Source organism: Oncorhynchus nerka, linkage group LG23 (assembly GCF_034236695.1).
Source record: "Oncorhynchus nerka isolate Pitt River linkage group LG23, Oner_Uvic_2.0, whole genome shotgun sequence".
In the NCBI taxonomy this organism is placed as follows: domain Eukaryota; kingdom Metazoa; phylum Chordata; class Actinopteri; order Salmoniformes; family Salmonidae; genus Oncorhynchus; species Oncorhynchus nerka.
The window spans coordinates 45,413,674-45,436,689 of NC_088418.1; the positions used below are offsets into that span (position 1 = coordinate 45,413,674).

The 23,016-nt window shown below is 45.0% G+C and overlaps 1 protein-coding gene across 2 annotated transcripts; it reads left to right on the forward strand.

Moving 5' to 3' along the window:
* The first annotated feature begins 2,516 nt into the window (after positions 1-2,516).
* On the forward strand, positions 2,517-19,970 carry LOC135563968 (uncharacterized). 2 transcript variants are annotated; one of them, XM_065008150.1, is made up of 6 exons: positions 2,517-2,934; positions 5,972-6,119; positions 14,761-14,808; positions 15,515-15,730; positions 15,910-16,044; positions 19,663-19,970. In XM_065008150.1, the coding sequence occupies exons 1-5, from the start codon at positions 2,788-2,790 to the stop codon at positions 16,038-16,040; spliced, it is 690 nt and encodes a 229-aa protein (XP_064864222.1). In that variant the 5' UTR covers positions 2,517-2,787; the 3' UTR covers positions 16,041-16,044; positions 19,663-19,970. The 2 variants fall into 2 exon arrangements, 1 of the variants encoding a protein (XP_064864222.1); XR_010460720.1 differs by lacking the exons at positions 14,761-14,808; positions 15,515-15,730; positions 15,910-16,044 and having other exon boundaries at positions 2,547-2,934.
* The last annotated feature ends 3,046 nt before the right edge of the window (positions 19,971-23,016 follow it).

The window sequence follows — 23,016 nt, forward strand, 5'->3', positions numbered from 1 at the left end:
TCTCCACGGCGTCTCCAGACTGTCACGTGCTCAGTGTGAACCTGCTTTCATCTGTGAAGAGCACAGGGCGCCAGTGGCGAATTTGCCAATCTTGGTGTTCTCTGGCAAATGCCAAACGTCCTGCACGGTGTTGGGCTGTAAGCACAACCCCCACCTGTGGACGTCGGGCCCTCATACCACCCTCATGGAGTCTGTTTCTGACCGTTTGAGCAGACACATGCACATTTGTGGCCTGCTGGAGGTCATTTTGCAGGGCTCTGGCAGTGCTCCTCCTTGCACAAAGGTGGAGGTAGCAGTCCTGCTGCTGGGTTGTTGCCCTCCTACGGCCTCCTCCACGTCTCCTGATGTACTGGCCTGTCTCCTGGTAGCGCCTCCATGCTCTGGACACTACGCTGACAGACACAGCAAACCTTCTTGCCACAGCTCGCATTGATGTGCCATCTTGGATGAGCTGCACTACCTGAGCCACTTGTGTGGGTTCTAGACTCAGTCTCATGCGACCACTAGAGTGAAAGCACCGCCAGCATTCAAAAGTGACCAAAACATCAGCCAGGAAGCATAGGAACTGAGAAGTGGTCTGTGGTCCCCACCTGCAGAACCACTCCTTTATTGGGGGTGTCTTGCTAATTGCCTATAATTTCCACCTGTTGTCTAAATCCATTTGCACAACAGCATGTGAAATTTGTCAATCAGTGTTGCTTCCTAAGTGGACAGTTTGATTTCACAGAAGTGTGATTGACTTGGAGTTACATTGTGTTGTTTAAGTGTTCCCTTTATTTTTTTGAGCAGTGTATATAAACAAATATATATTTCTAGAGACCTTAAGCGATGTGCTCACCTGCCTGTTTTGGTACAAAGCTGGGGGATGGGCCTGGAGAAATGGGCCACGCTTTATTTGGATAGCCCATCGTTAGTGTTAGTAGGTCGTTGAACTGTTACTGATTGTCTGTAGAGCATCAAGAGACAAGTCTATCCAAATGAATTGTTACCGGGAAATGTAACAACTCTCAAATTCAGACAGCGGTGTGGGATGCAGTGACTGACCATCAATGACAGTAAAAGTATTGTTTTAACCATGTTTTGAGGCTATACCGTGTTTTACATTGTTTACAAATGGAGGAAAACAAGCTTATATTTTGGGTTCTGATGCAGTATGACATTTGAACTAAGCTCAGGTGTTTTATTTTTCAAGAAGCAGTGGGTATAAACTGGATGTAGCAACGAAGGAGTCTATCTTTAAGGGACAGTTCAACCAAATTGCAAAATGACATATTGCACCAACGCAAGTAAACGGTACCTATATAATCATTTTTGTGCTTCATGTCCAAATCAACCTTAAGTGTAAAAATATTCTGTGTGAGTCAAGTTATTTATAGATAATTTGGATGTGAACATGCTAACATACAGTAGTTACACTACATGACCAAAATCGAACATCTCATTCCAAAATCATGGGATTTAATATGGAGTTGCTGCCATAACAGCCTCTACTCTTCTGGGAAGGCTTTCCACTAGATTTTGGAACATTGCTGCGGGGACTTGCATCCATTCAGCCTCGAGCATTAGTGAGGTCAGGCACTGATGTTGGGCGATTAGGCCTGGCTCGCAGTCGGCATTCCAATTCATTCCAATGTTCAATGGGGTTGAAGTCAGAGCTCTGTGCAGGCCAATCAAGTTCTTCCACACCGATCTCGACAAACCATTTCTGTATGGACCTCGCTTTGTGTATGGGGGCATTGTGATGCTGAAACAGGAAAGGGCTTCCCCAAACTGTTGCCACAAAGTTGGAAGAGCAGAATCGTCTAGAATGTCATTGTGTGCTGTAGCGTTAAGATTTCCCTTCACTGGAACTAACGGACCTAGCATGAACCATGAAAACCATTAATCCTCCTCCACCAAACTTAACAGTTGTAACTATGTATTTGGGCAGGTAGCGTTCTACTGGCATCCACCAAACCCAGATTAATCCGTCATACTGCCAGATGGTGAAGCATGATTCATCACTCCAGAGAACATTTTTCCACTTCTCCAGAGTCCAAACGGTAGTGAGCTTTACACCACTCCAGCCGACGATTGTCATTGCGCACGGTGATCTTAGGCTTGTGTGCGGCTGCTTGGCCATGGAAACCCATTTCATGAAGCTCCCGACGAACAGTTCTGGTGCTGACGTTGCTTCCAGAGACGGTTTGGAACTCGGTAGTGAGTGATTTTTAAGCGGTACGCGCTTCAGTACTCGGCAGTCCCGTTCTGTGAGCTTGTGTGGCCTACTACTTCGCGGCTGAGCCGTTGTTGCTCCTAGACTTTTACACTTCACAATAACAGCACTTACTGTTGACCGGGGCAGCTCTAGCAAGGCAGACATTTGACGACCTGACTTGTTGGAAAGGTGACACCCTATGACGGTGCCGCGTTGAAAGTCACTGAGCTCTTCAGTAAAGGCCATTCTACTGCAAGTGTTTGTCTATGAAGATGTGCGGCCGAAATAGCTGAATCCACTGATTTGAAGGGGTGTCCACATACCTTGTGTATATAGTGTACCATTGACTGTCATACCTTGTCCATAGACTTGGTAAACTATCCCTTTAGTCTACCAAAGCCTTGAACTTTAGGCTATGAAAGCGGTACACCAAGTTAGGAACAAATAGTCAGATGCATCTTTCATGCCTAGGGTTTCCACTTACGTTGGCAACGGAATGGTCTCCATCTAAAGTTCTGGCAGGTAGTAGTGGGCCTATTTGGAAACCCGATCCTCTGCTCTGTCTCTCGAGACAAATTTAGTCGGGATAAATGGATCCTCACGCAAAAGGAGGACACACACACAATGCTGTGATAATAACACACGCCGGGGTTATTGAGGTAACAACCACACAAGTTTATTGGGATCCAGCTTGGAAATCCTGTATCTTTCGGGCTTCATTTTTCTCCTGCAAACTGGTAAGTACAGTGATAGAAAAACAATACACTTGCTGACAGAAAACTGTAGAGCAAGGCAGGCAATAGATAACTGATAGTTTTACAATTAGGACTAACAGTATGTAAATTAGCAATCTCAGCCAGTGATTCTTAACGGTGGGGGACAACGTATCTTTGTTGTCAAACCAGCTTAGCTAATGATCAACACTTTCTGTTGATTTTGTTTTGACGACAGTACTTGCTAGTGTAGCGTGGTTCATTCTGCGTGTTGTGATTTAAGTAGGACACTGCCACAACTGGAGGTCTGCTGGTTGGATTTTTTTATTTGCCCTGCACACGAAGCGACAACACACAATGTTAGCCCTTGGCGCAGTCACAGACCTCAGGCACCTCGCTAGCCGAAGGTCAGGCAAAAGAGAGCGCCAAAAAGAAATAACAGGTGCTGCGTGCACACATTCAGTGCACAACAGCACACCATACAATACAATGTAAAATGAGATGCAACATAATTCGGACAAAATAAATGACATACCTGCACACGAAGAGACGACACAATTTTTTAGCCCTTGGCGCAGTCACAGCTCTCAGACACCTGCGCGAGCACATAGAGACTCACTCAAACACTGTCCCAAGTACTCACAAGTTACAATAGGTACCCTAGTTAGCGAGCTCGGTGAAAGTTGTTAACATACATCTTTATATTGTCCACATTGTAACAAAACGTATGGTTGCATAACAGTACATTGTGTAACATTACCACGGTTTTATATTGAAAAAATGCGGTGCCAAGGACAACATATCTCGCTGGCCGAAGGTCAGGCAAAAGAGAACAATAAGGGAGTACGGAAATACAGATAACACGTGATGGACCAAACCAAAATATACAAAACCTTTACAATCACGTGTATGTACAATACAGATATGAAAATGTGTTTTTACACCAAAAAATAACATTAGCTATGCAGCTGTAATTCCATTTTTTTTAAAACACACTGAATTATTATCATTATTATCAAATGATTAACATCCTTCCTTGACCTGCCCTATTGTGTGGAACTGGTCCTTGTGTGCAATTTGGTGCATAATCAACACTAGCCTGGCCCCAAATCACTACTGTGTGCTCTGGAGAACTCACTCCCCAGTCTATTGTTATCATGATATATAATGTATGTATAACAATGATTCTCAGCGGAATTGAATAAACCACATACAGATCGTGGACCAGTCTACTGTACGTGTCACTTTATAAGGCACTTGGAACCAGAGACTGATAGACCTACAGTATCAGTGTTAATGGGTGTGAAGGCTGTGTGCTAATGGACATGGACTGACCCTTTAATGTGTGAATTCTGATACGTGAGACCCTTCTGGTATGGCAAATAGCATTCTCTAAAACCCTCCGAGCTGTCATTTATCAGGGACCCAGGGGAAAAGACAAGGGCACAGCTGTCTGTCTATCAGTCAGACGAATCGGGAATGACGGAGGGATATAGGGGATGGCAGTGCCAGACACTGTCATTCTCCCTCCATGGCCCTGACACTGTCATTCTCCCTCCATGGCCCTAACACTGTCATTCCTCCCTCCATGGCCCTAACACTGTCATTCCTCCCTCCATGGCCCTAACACTGTCATTCTCCCTCCATGGCCCTAACACTGTCATTCTCCCTCCATGGCCCTAACACTGTCATTCCTCCCTCCATGGCCCTAACACTGTCATTCTCCCTCCATGGCCCTAACACTGTCATTCCTCCCTCCATGGCCCTAACACTGTCATTCCTCCCTCCATGGCCCTAACACTGTCATTCTCCCTCCATGGCCCTAACACTGTCATTCCTCCCTCCATGGCCCTAACACTGTCATTCTCCCTCCATGGCCCTAACACTGTCATTCTCCCTCCATGGCCCTAACACTGTCATTCTCCCTCCATGGCCCTAACACTGTCATTCTCCCTCCATGGCCCTAACACTGTCATTCCTCCTTCCATGGCCCTAACACTGTCATTCCTCCTTCCATGGCCCTAACACTGTCATTCTCCCTCCATGGCCATAACACTGTCATTCCTCCCTCCATGGCCCTAACACTGTCATTCTCCCTCCATGGCCCTAACACTGTCATTCTCCCTCCATGGCCCTAACACTGTCATTCTCCCTCCATGGCCCTAACACTGTCATTCTCCTCCATGGCCCTAACACTGTCATTCTCCCTCCATGGCCCTAACACTGTCATTCCTCCCTCCATGGCCCTAACACTGTCATTCCTCCCTCCATGGCCCTGACACTGTCATTCTCCCTCCATGGCCCTAACACTGTCATTCTCCCTCCATGGCCCTAACACTGTCATTCTCCCTCCATGGCCCTAACACTGTCATTCTCCCTCCATGGCCCTAACACTGTCATTCTCCCTCCATGGCCCTAACACTGTCATTCTCCCTCCATGGCCCTAACACTGTCATTCCTCCCTCCATGGCCCTAACACTGTCATTCCTCCCTCCATGGCCCTGACACTGTCATTCTCCCTCCATGGCCCTAACACTGTCATTCTCCCTCCATGGCCCTGACACTGTCATTCCTCCCTCCATGGCCCTAACACTGTCATTCCTCCCTCCATGGCCCTAACACTGTCATTCCTCCTTCCATGGCCATAACACTGTCATTCTCTCTCCATGGCCCTAACACTGTCATTCTCCCTCCATGGCCCTGACACTGTCATTCCTCCCTCCATGGCCCTATAACACTGTCATTCTCCCTCCATGGCCCTGACCGGGTGGACCTGCTGAGGGTCATGCCCCACATACCTCCCCAGGGGGTCCATGCCCTGGCCCCATTTCTCAGGGGCCACTGGGTGACCCATTACTAAAGCTAGGCTTTTAGACTCACTTAAAAAAACAGAATGTTTGCCTCTTAATTTTGACTATTTTTGGATTCAACTAATTTTGAAGTCCATTTGTTTTGAAAGTATCTGGTTTATGGAAGGGGCTCAGGTTTAAGGGATGGAATTGGCGGTCTCTGGTTAAGTTTGTGATAACACTCCATTGAGAGAGACTTTCCTGTCTTCAAGATGGCCCTAACATCAGAGACGATGACAGAGATATGTCTACACCTGGACTGCTTCGACGAGGAGAGGAAACTGTACTCGGCAGAATCACTGAACGACCTCCACAAGATGAACGTGTGCTCCGACCCCAAGGACCTGCTGAAACTCACAGGTTGGTGTTTATTAATGAATGAATTGTCATATTCATTCCCACATCATATGCATGCAGACTGTAGGTCAGTCAGTCCACAGACACTATTCTCTTGAGGCTGTGTGGAATCTTACAATATATACGCTCTTTATCTATCTGTGGGTTATTCAGTTTGAGATACAAAGAAGAAGGAATGTTCCTCGGAGGGTACAACTTCCATCAGGCTATTGAATGCATTCTCTGACCTCACCTCACTTTTGTCTAGACTCAATAGCTGTCCTTGTTTCACTGAATGACTTAGCACTTTCTCTTCACTAAACCTCTCTAGGATTACCAATATGTGCTTTCCTTGGTGAACGACAATATTGTCTAGACCTTTTGAGAGCTTGAAAGTCTGAACAGCATGGAATAGCTGATAGTAATGAGTAGTTATGCTCCAGTCTCCAGTCATGTTAGAGTTAGTCCCCCCAGGGTAATAGAGGCGTCCAGCCTATCGAAGCCTAAGAACAGGTGTGACCATGTCCTCGCACGCACACACGCACGCACACACACACGCACACATACACACACACACATACATACGCACACACACACACACATACGCACACACACAAACACACATACGCACACACACACACACACACACACACACACACACACACACACACACACACACACACACACACATAAACATTTAAACGTGTTAACCCTCGCAAGGCTGCAGGCCCAGACGCGTCCTAGGAGCATGCGCAGACCAGCTGGCTGGTGTGTTTACGGGCATAATCAATCCTTATCCCAGTCTGCTGTTCCAACATGCTACAAGAGGGCCACCATTGTTCCTGTTCCCAAGAAAGGTAACTGAGCTAAACAACGACCGCCCCGTAGCACTCACTTCCGTCATCATGAAATGCTTTGAGAGACTAGTCAAGGACTATATCACCTCCACCCTACCTGACACCCTAGACCCACTCCAATTTGCTTACCGCCCCAATAGGTCCACAGACAACGCAATCGCAACCACACTGCACACTGCCCTAACCCATCTGGACAAGAGGAATACCTATGTGAGAATGCTGTTCATCGACTACAGCTCAGCATTTAACACCATAGTACCCTCCAAACTCGTCATCAAGCTCGAGACCCTGGATCACGACCCCGCCCTGTGCAACTGGGTACTGGACTTCCTGACGGGCCACCCCGCTGATCCTCAACACTGGGGCCCCACAAGGGTGCGTTCTGAGCCCTCTCCTGTACTCCCTGTTCACCCACGACTGCGTGGCCATGCACGCCTCCAACTCTATCATCAAGTTTGCGGACCACACTACAGTGGTAGGCTTGATTACCAACAACGACGAGACGGCCTACAGGGAGGAGTTGTCAGGAAAATAACCTCACACTCAACGTCAACAAAACAAAGGAGATGATTGTGGACTTCAGGAAACAGCAGAGGGAGCACCCCCCTATCCACATCGACAGGACAGTAGTGGAGAGGGTAGTAAGTTTTAAGTTCCTCGGCGTACACACCACGGACAAACTGAATTGGTCCACCCACACAGACAGCGTTGTGAAGAAGGCGCAGCAGCCTCTTCAACCTCAGGAGGCTGGAGAAATTCGGCTTGTCACGAAAAGTACTCACAAATTTCTACAGATGCACAATCGAGAGCATCCTGTCGGGCTGTATCACCGCCTGGTACGGCAACTGCTCCGCCCACAACCATAAGGCTCACCAGAGGGTAGTGAGGTCTGCACAACGCATCACCAGGGGCAAACTACCTGCCCCCCAGAACACCTACACCACCCGATGTCACAGGAAGGCCATAAAGATCATCAAGGATAACAACCACCCGAGCCACTGCCTGTTCACCCCGCTATCATCCAGAAGGCGAGGTCAGTACAGGTGCATCAAAGCAGGGACCGAGAGACTGAAAAACAGCTTCTATCTCAAGGCCATCAGACTGTTAAACAGCCACCACTAACATTGAGTGGCTGCTGCCAACATACTGACTCAACTCCAGCTCACTTTAATAATGGAAAAAAATGTATCACTAGCCACTTTAACCAATGTCACTTAATACTGTATAATGTTTACATACATCTCATATGTATATACTGTACTCTATATCATCTACTGCATCTTGCCATCTTTATGTAATACATGTATCACTATGCCACTTTTGTGTTTACATACCCTACAGAAGGAATGTTCCTCATCTCATATGTATATACTGTACTCGATACCATCTACTGCATCTTGCCTATGCCGTTCTGTACCATCACTCATTCATATATCTTTATGTACATATTCGTTATCCCTTTACACTTGTGTGTATAAGGTAGTAGTTGTGGAATTGTTAGGTTAGATGTTAGGCTAGATTACTCGTTGGTTATTACTGCATTGTCGGAACTAGAAGCACAAGCATTTCGCTACACTCGCATTAACATCTGCTAACCATGTGTATGTGACAAATACAATTTGATTTGATTTGACACACTTCCAGATGGATGCTAACCACTTTCATGCTAACCACTTCCATGCTAACCACTTTCATCTCTATAGCATTTATCCCCCCCCCCCCCCCCCACCCCACACACACTCACACTGTCCCCCCCCACCAGCCCTCCAACCCTGTATAGAGTTGGCCCTGGAGCCAGCCAGCTCTGCTGCCTATCACAATAAAAGAATTGTCACAGAACGCCTTACTCCTCATGTTTTCTTCTCAGTTGTGTTGTGTGTGTTGCTGTGTTGACAAAATGGCAGCTCCCGCTGATGGATGTAAACACACTGGGAGATGCATGCATTGCTTTCACAATGTCCAGGTGACTCCTAGCATATACAGCATATCTAATCTGAACCTCTCCACGGTGGCGAGTGTTGGGTGCCTATAAATCAGACGCAGCAAATTAGTCTTCAGAGGTACTGTAAGAGCAAGAAAAAAACAGAGCCGAGCAGAGTGCTGGCTGGCTGCAGGGGTGGCACAGCTGTCCATGTCTCTAGGGAGACTGGGAGAGCGGCCACCTGTTAGTGTGTCACCTCCGCTGGGGTATAATTAGTCAGCTCTGGCCTTGAGCCTCTCTGCCATAGTGACAAGGCACAAAGGAAGTGTGGGTGGGGCTGTGGTTGTGTCAGAGAAACATTCACTGAGAGGTGCAGGTACACATATAGGCTCACAGTGAAGTGTTTTTACTGACCTGGTTTCAAGATGGTGGATATCAATCTTCTTTTACAGAAGGAAATATGATGGAAGGAGGAAATTATGTATTGAGACTGAGCATGAACGAATACGGTGAAGGAATGAAGGAAGAGTTTATAATTTTCTTTCCTCATCAACAAGAAACCAGACAGACAGACACAGACAGACAGACAGACAGACAGACAGACAGACATACATACATACATACATACATACATACATACATGCATACATACATACATACATACATACAGTACCAGTCAAAAGTTTGGACACATCTACTCATACAATGGTTTTTCTTTATATTTTCTACATTGTAGAATAATAGTGAAGACATCAAAACTATGAAATAACACATATGGAATCATGTAGTAACCAAAAAAAGTGTTAGAAAAAATTCTAAATATATTTTATATCTGAGATTCTTCAAAGTAGCCACCCCTTTCCTTGGTCACAGCTCTGCACACTCTTGGCATTCTCTCAACCAGCTTCATCAGGTATTCACCTGGAATGCATTTCAATTAACAGGGTGCCTTGTTAAAAGTTAATTTGTTGAATTTCTTTCCTTCTTAATGCATTTGAGCCAATCAGTTGTGTTGTGACAAGGTGAGGGTGGTATACAGAAGATAGTCCTATTTGGTAAAAGACCAAGTCCAAATAAACAGAAATGACAGTCCATCATTAATTTAAGACATGAAGGTTAGTCAATTCGGAAAATTTCTAGAACTTTTAACGTTTCTTCAAGTGCAGTCGCAAAAACCATCAAGCGCTATGATGAAACTGGCTCTCATGAGGACAATCACAGAAAAGGAAGACCCAGAGTTACCTCTGCTGCAGAGGATACGTTTGTTAGAGTTACCAGCCTCAGAAATTGCAGCCCAAATAAATGCTTCACAGAGTTCAAGTAAGAGACACATCTCAACATCAACTGTTCAGATGAGACTGCATGAATCAGGCCTTTATGGTCGATTTGCTGCAAAGAAACCACTACTAAAGGACACCAATAATAAGAAGAGACTTGCTTGGGCCAAGAAACATGAGCAATGGACATTAGACCCGTGGATATCTGTACTTTTGTCTTCTGAGTCCAAATTTGTGATGTTTGGTTCCAACCACTGTGGTGAGTACCACAGTGGTGAGTACCACAGTGGTGAGTACGATCAGCGTCAACTCACCATCAGTACGACCAAGAATATGTTTTCCGCGACGCGGATCCTGTGTTCTGCCTTACAAACAGGACAACGGAATGGATCGCATGCAGCGACCCAAGAAAACAACTCCGAAAAAGAGGGAAACGTAGCGGTCTTCTGGTCAGACTCCGGACAAGGGCACATCGCGCACCACTCCCCAGCATTCTTCTTGCCAATGTCCAGTCTCTTGACAACAAGGTTGATGAAATCCGAGCAAGGGTAGCATTCCAGAGGGACATCAGAGACTGCAATGTTCTCTGCTTCACGGAAACATGGCTTACTGGGAAGACGCTATCCGATGCGGTGCAGCCAACGGGTTTCTCCACGCATCGCGCCGACAGAAACAAACATATTTCTGGTAAGAAGAGCGGCGGGGCGTATGCCTCATGACTAACAAGACATGGTGTGATGAAGGAAACATACAGGAACTCAAATCCTTCTGTTCACCTGATTTAGAATTCCTCACAATCAAATGTAGACCGCATTATCTTCCAAGAGAATTCTCTTCGATTATAATCACAGCCGTATATATCCCCCAAGCAGACACATCGATGGCTCTGAACGAACTTTATTTAACTCTTTGCAAACTGGAAACCATTTATCCGGAGGCTGCATTCATTGTAGCTGGGGATTTTAACAAAGCTAATCTGAAAACAAGACTCCCTAAATTTTATCAGCATATCGATTGCGCAACCAGGGGTGGTAAAACCTTGGATCATTGTTACTCTAACTTCCGCGACGCATATAAGGCCCTGCCCCGCCCCCCTTTCGGAAAAGCTGACCACGACTCCATTTTGTTGATCCCTGCCTACAGGCAGAAACTTAAACAAGAGGCTCCCACGCTGAGGTCTGTCCAACGCTGGTCAGACCAATCTGACTCCACACTCCAAGACTGCTTCCATCACGTGGACTGGGACATGTTTCGTATTGCGTCAGATGAAAATATTGACGAATACGCTGATTCGGTGTGCGAGTTCATTAGAACTTGCGTCGAAGATGTCGTTCCCATAGCAACGATAAAAACATTCCCAAACCAGAAACCGTGGATTGATGGCAGCATTCGCGTGAAACTGAAAGCGCGAACCACTGCTTTTAATCAGGGCAAGGTGTCTGGTAATATGTCCGAATATAAACAATGCAGCTATTCCCTCCGCAAGGCTATTAAACAAGCTAAGCGTCAGTACAGGGACAAAGTGGAATCTCAATTCAATGGCTCAGACACAAGAGGCATGTGGCAGGGTCTACAGTCAATCACGGACTACAAGAAGAAACCCAGCCCAGTCACGGACCAGGATGTCTTGCTCCCAGGCAGACTAAATAACTTTTTGCCCGCTTTGAGGACAATACAGTGCCACTGACACGGCCTGCAACGAAAACATGCGGTCTCTCCTTCACTGCAGCCGAGGTGAGTAAGACATTTAAACGTGTTAACCCTCGCAAGGCTGCAGGCCCAGACGGCATCCCCAGCCGCGCCCTCAGAGCATGCGCAGACCAGCTGGCCGGTGTGTTTACGGACATATTCAATCAATCCCTATACCAGTCTGCTGTTCCCACATGCTTCAAGAGGGCCACCATTGTTCCTGTTCCCAAGAAAGCTAAGGTAACTGAGCTAAACGACTACCGCCCCGTAGCACTCACTTCCGTCATCATGAAGTGCTTTGAGAGACTAGTCAAGGACCATATCACCTCCACCCTACCTGACACCCTAGACCCACTCCAATTTGCTTACCGCCCAAATAGGTCCACAGACGATGCAATCTCAACCACACTGCACACTGCCCTAACCCACCTGGACAAGAGGAATACCTATGTGAGAATGCTGTTCATCGACTACAGCTCGGCATTCAACACCATAGTACCCTCCAAGCTCGTCATCAAGCTCGAGACCCTGGGTCTCGACCCCGCCCTGTGCAACTGGGTACTGGACTTCCTGACGGGCCGCCCCAGGTGGTGAGGGTAGGCAACAACATCTCCTCCCCGCTGATCCTCAACACGGGGCCCCACAAGGGTGCGTTCTGAGCCCTCTCCTGTACTCCTGTTCACCCACGACTGCGTGGCCACGCACGCCTCCAACTCAATCATCAAGTTTGCGGACGACACAACAGTGGTAGGCTTGATTACCAACAACGACGAGACGGCCTACAGGGAGGAGGTGAGGGCCCTCGGAGTGTGGTGTCAGGAAAATAACCTCACACTCAACGTCAACAAAACTAAGGAGATGATTGTGGACTTCAGGAAACAGCAGAGGGAACACCCCTATCCACATCGATGGAACAGTAGTGGAGAGGGTAGCAAGTTTTAAGTTCCTCGGCATACACATCACAGACAAACTGAATTGGTCCACTCACACTGACAGCGTCGTGAAGAAGGCGCAGCAGCGCCTCTTCAACCTCAGGAGGCTGAAGAAATTCGGCTTGTCACCAAAAGCACTCACGAACTTCTACAGATGCACAATCGAGAGCATCCTGGCGGGCTGTATCACCGCCTGGTACGGCAACTGCTCCGCCCTCAACCGTAAGGCTCTCCAGAGGGTAGTGAGGTCTGCACAACGCATCACCGGGGGCAAACTACCTGCCCTCCAGGACACCTACACCACCCGATGTTACAGGAAGGCCATAAAGATCATCAAGGACATCAACCACCCGAACCACTGCCTGTTCACCCCGCTATCATCCAGAAGGCGAGGTCAGTACAGGTGCATCAAAGCTGGGACTGAGAGACTGAAAAACAGCTTCTATCTCAAGGCTATCAGACTGTTAAACAGCCACCATTGAGTGGCTGCTGCCAACACTCTGTCATTGACACTGACCCAACTCCAGCCACTTTAATAATGGGAATTGATGGGAAATGATGTAAATATATCACTAGCCACTTTAAACAATGCTACCTTATATAATGTTACTTACCCTACATTATTCATCTCATATGCATACTGTACTCTACATCATCGACTGCATCCTTATGTAATACATGTATCACTAGCCACTTTAACTATGCCACTTTGTTTACTTTGTCTACATACTCATCTCATATGTATATACTGTACTCGATACCATCTACTGTATGCTGCTCTGTACCATCACTCACTCATATATCCTTATGTACATATTCTTTATCCCCTTACACTGTGTATAAGACAGTAGTTTTAGAATTGTTAGTTAGATTACTTGTTGGTTATCACTGCATTGTCGGAACTAGAAGCACAAGCATTTCGCTACACTCGCATTAACATCTGCTAACCATGTGTATGTGACAAATAAAATTTGATTTGATTTCTTTGTGAGATGCAGAGTAGGTGAATGGATGATCTCTGCCTATGTGGTTCCCACCGTGAAGCATGGAGGAGGAGGTGTGATGGTGTGGGGGTGCTTTGCTGGTGACACTGTCTGTGATTTATTTAGAATTCAAGGAACACTTAACCACCATGGCTACCACAGCATTCTGCAGTAATACGCCATTCCATTTGGTTTGAGCTTAGTGGGACTATCATTTGTTTTTCAACAGGACAATGACCCAACACACTTCCAGGCTGTGTATGGGCTATTTGACCAAGAAGGAGAGTGATGGAGTGCTGCATCAGATGCCTTGGCCTCCATAATCACCTGACCATAACCCAATTGAGATGGTTTGGGATGAGTTGGACCGCAGAGTAAAGGAAAAGAGCTCAGGATATGTGGGAACTCCTTCAAGAATGTTGGAAAAGCATTCCACATGAAGCTGGTTGAGAGAATCCCAAGTCTGCAAAGCTGTCATCAAGGCAAAGGGTGGCTACTTTGAAGAATTTATCATTTATAATCTAAAATGTATGTGTTATTTCATAGTTTTGATGTCTTCAATATTATTCCACAATGTAGAACATAATAAAAAATAACAAAAAATAAAGAACAACCCTTTAAAGACTAGGTGTGTCCAAACTTTTGACTGGTACTGTATGTGCAAAATGTACTGTACATGTTGTATGTACTCAGATATTCATATTGTGTACTCTGATTATTAATATGTGCATATCAATAATCCCTCATGGTGAGAGGCATGTATTTATTTTGATCATCGACGAAGATCTGACAGAATCCAGGTAATAAAATGTCCCTGACATGGTTTGTCTGGAATCAGTTATACCAGATTGAGTTATAAATGTTCCCGTCATGATGGTCCAGAATATGAATTGTATCGTCTTTATAATGCCATGGCTTATTTTCTATGGTAGTGTGATTGGTCTTTAAGAGTTCTGGATAGATATAGTAGTAGGCACTGACTGTCCTCTCCTCTGGTTGATTTCAGAACAGCCAATGAGCTCTCAGACCACACCCACTGCTGGGGAAAGAAGCGGTAAGAATGCCAACAGCAATGACCAGTGTGGTGATACTGATGGTATGGTTTGTTTACAAAGCAAGTTAGGATAACTAACGTTGCTGGTTAGGATCATTAACGTGGCAGGTTAGGTGAATTAAAGTAGCAGGTTAGGAGAATGAGGTTATGCTTAGGAAAAGGGTTAGGGTAAGGCTTAGCTTCAATGCTACAGTTGTCAAGCACTGTTGTCCCCGACGTGACCAGTAGATAGAGCTGTAGGCCTACTCCATCGAGCCACAATGTTATAACTTAAACCATCTGTGGCGACAAATCATCAGTATCATAACACGGGCCTGCAGCAGGTTAGGGCAGCAACAGCATACAAATATATTCAGGGGCGTCATGCACCCATTATTGTAGAAGAGGCACAAAGTATGTGAGGATGGAGGGGGAGTTCGCTGAATTTAGTATTTTTCAAACACCTGAAACATATTTTTCCTGCAATCTAATTATTATGCCTAATTATATGTTTAAAAAATATGTCCATGACACCTGTGAATTTATTCCTACTAATTTACCAGGGATCAATCAAAGTACTATCAAAAGACATAGATAAGGCTCCTTGACACACACAAAAGTTACTAAAAGAGCCAGAGGCAGCGTCTCCATCTACCTCTACAAACAAAACATGAAGCTCAACGATAACCCTTCGAAGAAAAGGTTCAAGTATTTATTCATCTCCCAGACTGCCTGGGTGGTGTGACGCAGCTGGTAAATGTACACAGTGCTGTTGGCATCGAAGAGGAGCGCATCAAGACTCTACACACCAGTGATGTAGAGGAGGGCAGTAAAACATCACACACTCACCCTCGACCCAGACTGTTCCTCATCCTCTTCATCCTCCCGACTTTGGCTCTGCTGCTGATCCTGGTGCTGTCTGCCTACACTGTCTTACTCATGGGTAACCTAGCAATATCCTACATACATTATTTCAAATGCTATAGGCCTACATCACTCAAGAAACCCAATCTTACCTGCTTTAGGCTATGCAAACAATATGCTATGCAACATATTGATAACCCTATTCATTCATTCAAGCAATCATTCAATCATCTCTATCTTTCTATGTTGTGTCCTCAGTCGAGACAGCATCTAGGATGGGTGAGTTAGCAGGCGTTAGTGAGGTGGAGAGGACTTACCAGGAGGAGATGAGACAGTGGAAGACTCTCCTTCAGCAGTACCTGGACCTCAGCCAGAACCACTGCTCATAGTGAGGTACCGCTTCTCTTCAGTCTTCCGCTCAACTCTCACAAGAGAGTGTGGCTCATAGTCCACTTTACACAGACAGAACGCATGTTGAAACGGCATGCTTGCCAAAGAGAGAGGGTCGGTTACTCATTGTCAGCCTCCTAAGCAGTTCTTAGAAAGGGTTTTGACACAAGACATTTGTCCTGGTGCTGTCTGCTGTGCTTGATGCAGGGCCTACTTGAACAGAGCACTTATCTCAAAAGAGCCTGTATGGGTTGATGGCACCATTTATTTCTTGATGATATGGCTCTGTGACTGTCCCTCTCCTCTCCTCCTCCTCTCCCATATCATCCAGGTTCTGTTATTGTAGGTTATGTGAGGAGAGAATGACACAGTGGATTATTTAGAGCATGTTTTAATCAAATAAATGATTATAACGGGGGTGAAGGGATACTGTACTGTACTGCTGTATAATCTACATTTATAATAGGTGGTATTTGAATGCGTTGTATTTGGCATTATTTTAAACATGATGTATTCATCTTTATCATTTTTAAAAAACATTTACATTTTCTGAGTGCATGTCTGAGTAATGTCAAGCAGACTGTAGTTTTTATTTTTCACCAGCAGGTGGCAGTTATTTACCATTAAACTGAATGGAATCTTTATGCACTATACTGTACAAATAGAGAGCCTTGGGAATATCACATTGGTGCTTCTTTCACTTCTGAAACTACTCCACTGTGGATAGGGAGAACCCCCCTATCCACACTGACGGGACCGCAGTGGAGAAGGTGGACAACTTAAAGTTCCTAGGCGTACACATCACTGGCAAACTGAAATGGTCCACCCACACAGATAGTGTGGTGTAGAAGGAGCAACGGTGCCTCTTCAACCTCAGGGGACTGAAGAAATGTGTCTTTGCACCTAAAACCCTAACAAACTTTGACAGATGCACAATTGAGAGCATCCTGTTGGGCTGTATCACCACCTGGTATGGCAACTGCACCGGCGGAAAATGCAGGGCTCTCAAGAGGGTGGTGCGGTCTGCCCAACGCATACACCTGGGGCAAACTACCTGCCCACAAGGACACCTACAGCACCCGATGTCACAGGAAAGCCAAAAAGATCATCAAGGACAACAACTACCCGAGACACTGCCTGTCCACCCCGCTATCATCCAGAAGGCGAGGTCAGTACAGGTACATCAAAGCTGGGACCGTGAGACTGAAAAACAGCTTCTATCTCAAGGCCATCAGACTTTTAAATAGCCATCACTAGCACCTTAAATGCAAGTAAAACTAAATGCATGCTATTCAGCCGATCACTGCCCGCACCTGCTCGCCCATCCAGCATCACTACTCTGGACGGCTCTGACTTAGAATACGTGGACAACTACAAATACCTAGGTGTCTGGTTAGACTGTAAACTCTCTTTCCAGACTCACATTAAGCATCTTCAATCCAAAATTAAATCTAGAATTGGCTTCCTATATTGCAACAAAGCATCCTTCACTCATGCTGCCAAACATACCCTCGTAAAACTGACCATCCTACCGATCCTCGATTTCGGTGATGGAGGCTATTTTATAGATGACAACACCCTATTCAACAAACTGGATGCAGTCTATCACAGTGCCATCCGTTTTGTCACCAAAGCCCCATACACTACCCACCATTGCGACCTGTATGGTCTCGTTGGTTGGCCCTCGCTTCATACTTGTCGCCAAACCCACTGGCTACAGGTTATCTATAAGTCTCTGCTAGGTAAAGCCCCGCCTTATCTCAGCTCAGGTCACCATAGCAGCACCCACTCGTAGCACGCGCTCCAGCAGGTATATCTCACTGGTCAACCCCAAAGCCAATTCCTCCTTTGGTCGTCTTTCCTTCCAGTTCTCTGCTGCCAATGACTGGAACGAACTGCAATAATCTCTGAAGCTGGAATACTCATATCTCCCTCACTAACTTTAAGCGCCAGCTATCAGAGCAGCTCACAGATCACAGCACCTGTACATAGCCCATCTGTAAACAGCCCATCTGTAACAGCAGATTTCCTCTTCGTCTGAAGAGGAGTAAGGATCGGACCAAGATGCAACGTGGTAAGTGTTCATGACGATTTATTAAAAACGAACTGAACACTGAAATACAAAACAATAAACGATGTGATGAAAACCGAAACAGTACCGTGTGTCGACAAACACTCACATGGAAACAAACACCCACAAACCAACAGTGAAACCCAGGCTACCTAAGTATGATTCTCAATCAGAGACAACTAACGACACCTGCCTCTGATTGAGAACCATACTAGGTTGAACACAAAAACCAACATAGAAAAACAAACATAGACTGCCCACCCCAACTCGTGCCCTGACCATACTAAATAAAGACAAAACAAAGGAAATAAAGGTCAGAACGTGACACCATCTATCTACCTACCTCATCCCCATACTGTATTTATTTATTTATCTTGCTCCTTTGCACCCCAGTATCTCTACTTGCACATTCATCTTCTGCACATCTACCATTCCCATGTGTAATTGCTATATTGTAATTACTTCGCCACCATGGCCTGATTTATTGCCTTAACTCCCTTATCTTACCTCATTTGTACTCACTGTATATAGACTTTTTTGTTTTCTTTTGTTCTACTGTATTATTGACTATGTTTTGTTAATTCCATGTGTAACTTTGTGTTGTTGTATTGTGTCGAATTGCTATGCTTTATCTTGGCCAGGTCGCAGTTGCAAATGAGAACTTGTTCTCAACTAGCCTACCTGGTTAAATAAAGGTGAAATAAAAAATGAAATGAACCTTAGAGGCTGCTGCCCTATAGACATAGACTTGAAATGACTGGCCACTTTAATAATTGGAACACTTGTCACTTTAATAATGTCTACATATGTTGCATTACTCGTCTCATATGTATATACCTTATTATATTCTATTCTACTATAATTTAGTCTATGCCGCTCCGACTTGCTCATCCAAATATTTATATATTCTTAATTCCATTCCTTTACTTTAAATGTGTGTGTATTGTGTTTAATGTTGTGAAATTGTTAGAAATTACTTTGCTGTTGGAGCTAGAAACACAAGCATTTCGCTACACCCGCAATAACATCTGCTAAACATATGTATGTGACCAATAAAATTTGATTTATCTCATTTGCCCTTCTATAAACATTCAACAGACGCAGATCTACTGCACTGAATTTGTGAAAACAATGTTTGTTTGCCATAAGAAAATATGTGCATTTTTGTTTTAATCTGATGATATAATCACTTAACAGACCAATTAAATCGTTTGTTGAATGAATCCACTTTGTACGCATTTGTCATGCTGGGCACAGATGCATTGTAGCTCCTACTCTGTGCGGCAGTGTGACTTAGATGTTCACCCAGTGAAGCATGTACACACACACACACGCACGCACGCACGCACGCACGCACGCACGCGCACGCACGCACACACACACACACACACACACACACACACACACACACACACACACACACACACACACACTCCCCATTCCTCACTACCCCCCTCTCCCTCCATCCACTCCCCTCTCTCCCATGATGGAGGCCAGTGACACACACAGGCCCCCGTTGAGGCTGACAACTGTTTGTGTGTATCTGCCAGATACAGGAGGCCAGGGTGCATTGGAAGACACCTGTGAGTGAGCAGCACGAGCCAGCTAGCGCTCTGGCAGTGGAGCCAACGCCTCAGCGGGAACCCGACTTTATCTCCTCTTTAGAAACATTGCCTAGGAGCCCAAAACACAGCCACCCTGACAGGAAGGGAGAGACAGGGGCCAATACTGAAAACTTTACCTATATCATGTGCTAAACACCCTTTCATTCCCTTAATATGCTGGTGAGTGAGACTATTCTGTACCCTTTTGTAGCCTCCTTACACTGGTTAATAAAAACATTATTATACTTCCTCTTGCCCTGGGTTTCCTTATACAGTATAATCGAGATGTCAGTATCTCAATAGGACTAACCTGGATACACGATAAAGGATATAAAGTATAAACCCATAAGGAAAAGAATAATCAAAGTCAAATAAGAATCTTGTACGGCTGAATATATGTCAGTGGTGTATTTGTATACGTGTTACAGTAACTTAAATGCCTATGTGGCAACACGATTGAATACTGTATAAGCTTTGTGACATCCGCTGGTGTAAAACGGGCTTTTTAAATACATCTGATTTGAGTTGAATACAGGGCTGTGGTGATTTTCCTTCATAGATATGGCGTGTGAGACCGTAGAAGACTTAGCTTGCATGTCTCTTCTATGGTCTTAATACAACACATGCAACATTAACAGTCCGTCGGCTATTACAAGAGTATTCTATGAATCTTGCATATGTATTGGCTGCAGGTAGAAAATAATCATCTTGTTCAATTCTTCTTTATGTTTTCTGTATTGGACTTGTGACATCAGTTTATACCGTAGCTTGTAAAGGTTCATTGTAGATTCTGGCCCCAACTATACAGACTATAATGCCATGTCTACTTATAGCTGGACCTTCATTATAAATTCATGAGGTCATCCATTTATCTGTCAATCATGGGATGGAAGTGGTCACCCCTAAATCATGCATTTTATAGCACAAATTAAAGTGTGTGTGTGTGTGTGTGTGTGTGTGCGCACATGTGTGTTTAGTCTAACCTGAGTGCATTAAACAGCTGGCTCTCATACAATACCTGAATACAGAGGAGTACATGTACTGGCTGTCCTATGATTAACACGCCCGCACACACACACTCCTCACACACAGAAGCTAGCCTTTGCCGAGGAGGTTGTTGCCAAGTGGCTCAGAGGGAGAGAGCAAGCTGATTGGCTCATTCCCATGACTGGAGATTCCCCCACCAGTCAGACGGTCTTCTCTCTCTCTTCTAATACAGGAACCTTTTACAGTTTTTCTCAATTGCTAAAACACTAAAAACCCATTGGCTGAACAAAGTTCTCAGTTCAACACATTCTCACCACAAATTGATTTAACCTGTTTCAAATGATGCGACACAACCAATATACGACAGTTCAGAGAGCAAACAGGTTGTTGAAGGTGGGAAGGAGAAAGTCTGAGAATGGATAGAAGAAACAATGTGGGAGGACGAGGACGAGTGCGTATGCGAGGTGGGCGACGAGGAGGAAGAGGAGGGCAAGAAAGAGGAAGAGGAGGACGAAGAGGAAGAGGAGGACGAAGAGGAAGAGGAAGACAAAGAGTGGAAATATCTGATGAAATTTTAGCAACAGTTATAGACCATGTTCTTGTCCATGGACTGACAATGAGGGAAGCAGGACTTAGAGTGCAACCCAATTTCGAGCCGATTTTCTGTGTCCACCATAGTAAGGACATTCAGAGAAGAGAACAGGTACAGTATACTACTGTATATTTGTAATTGCAAATTTACTGTACTACACTATACGCAGCTATTTCAATAGACATTTGTAAAGTTAATCACTGTATGTATTGTACTGCATGAATATGTTTTGTAACTGCACGTCTACTTTTTGTAGAATTGCAAGGCAGCCACATGCAGGTGGAAGGACAGCTATATTCACTCGGGAGCAAGAGGCCATTATAGTTGGCATGGTCCTTCAAGGAAGGAACAAGTGATACAAGACAACACACACTTCCAGGGAATCGACAGTGTGAGCATTTCCACAATTGAACGTGTCCTCCATCGTAACAGGATGCGAATGAAACAAGTATACAGAGTACCTTTTGAGTGCAACTCACCAAGGGTGAAAGAACTGCGAGCTCAGTATGTGCAAGTAAGTGTACATTCGGAAACATTTACTTTAATCCAGATTGTCTACAGTACTAACACATACTATGTGAATGACATTACTCTTCAATACATACAATGTATGTGAATCAGAAGCCTAATTGTACTCTACAGTATAGAACTGTCTCTGTACGACATACAAAATCCTACATACAGTATATTGTATTTCTACACAGACAATATTTGACTTGGAATCCTTGGACAGACCCCATGAGTTCATCTTTGTCGATGTAGCAGGCTTCAATCTAACAAAGAGGAGAAGGAGAGGCCGAAACATGATTGGACAGCGGGCCATTGTTGAAGTCCCTGGTCAACGAGGTGGCAATGTCACAATCTGTGCTGCTATCAGCAACCATGGTTTTCTACATCACCATGTTACACTCGGGCCATATAACACCCAGCACCTTCTAAGATTTATTGCCAATCTAAGAGATATTTTATTTGAGCAGCAGGTTCTAGAGCAGCAGGGTCAAGAGCTAAATGAGAATCCCATTCCCACCTATGTGATAGTGTGGGACAATGTCAGTTTCAACTGAGCTGCTCAGGTAAGGGAATGGTTTAACATCAATGGGCAGTTTAAGAACTTGTACCTCCCTCCATACTCGCCTTTCCTGAATCCGATTGAGGAGTTTTTCTCCTCTTGGAGATGGAAAGTGTATGATAGACAACTCTACACCAGAATAAATCTGCTGCAAGCCATGGATTTAGCCTGTGGTGATATACAGTAGGTGAGGAATCATGTCAGGGCTGGATACAGCACACAAGAGGCTTCTTCCCCTGTTGCCTCAATATTGCTTGTGATGTCGACGAAGTGCTCTGGCCTGACCCAGCCCACAGACAAGAAGAAGCACATTGATCACATGTTTACTCCTTTTTGTCCCTTTTAGTATTGTATACTGTAGTACAGTGCATTGTAGGCTGTATACTGTACAATGAACAAATTGTATGGCCCTGAACATTGTGCTTTCCATTTATTAACAGTAATGACTTCTCAATAGATTTTGACTGGTTGCAGGTTCATATCAACAAAGAACAAGAATTACAGTATCACAGAGACAAAGGACAAGTTTGTGAGATGCAGGGTACAGTACTGTAAAAATAGGGGTACAAGGAGGAGGAAGAACAAAAAACAAAATTGCAAAGAGCTAAGCAGAGTCATTTCTGATCAATTTTGAGCTACTATGATAGAACAT

What these genes read in the sequence shown, in the direction of transcription:
- LOC135563968 (XM_065008150.1), top strand. Translation starts at nt 2,788, where the DNA reads ATGGATCCTCACGCAAAAGGAGGACACACACACAATGCTGTGATAATA. An exon ending in CATTTTTCTCCTGCAAACTG is followed by an intron (nt 2,935 to 5,971) that starts GTAAGTACAGTG and finishes CCTGTCTTCAAG; the next exon opens with ATGGCCCTAACATCAGAGAC. An exon ending in CACTGCTGGGGAAAGAAGCG is followed by an intron (nt 14,809 to 15,514) that starts GTAAGAATGCCA and finishes TTCATCTCCCAG; the next exon opens with ACTGCCTGGGTGGTGTGACG.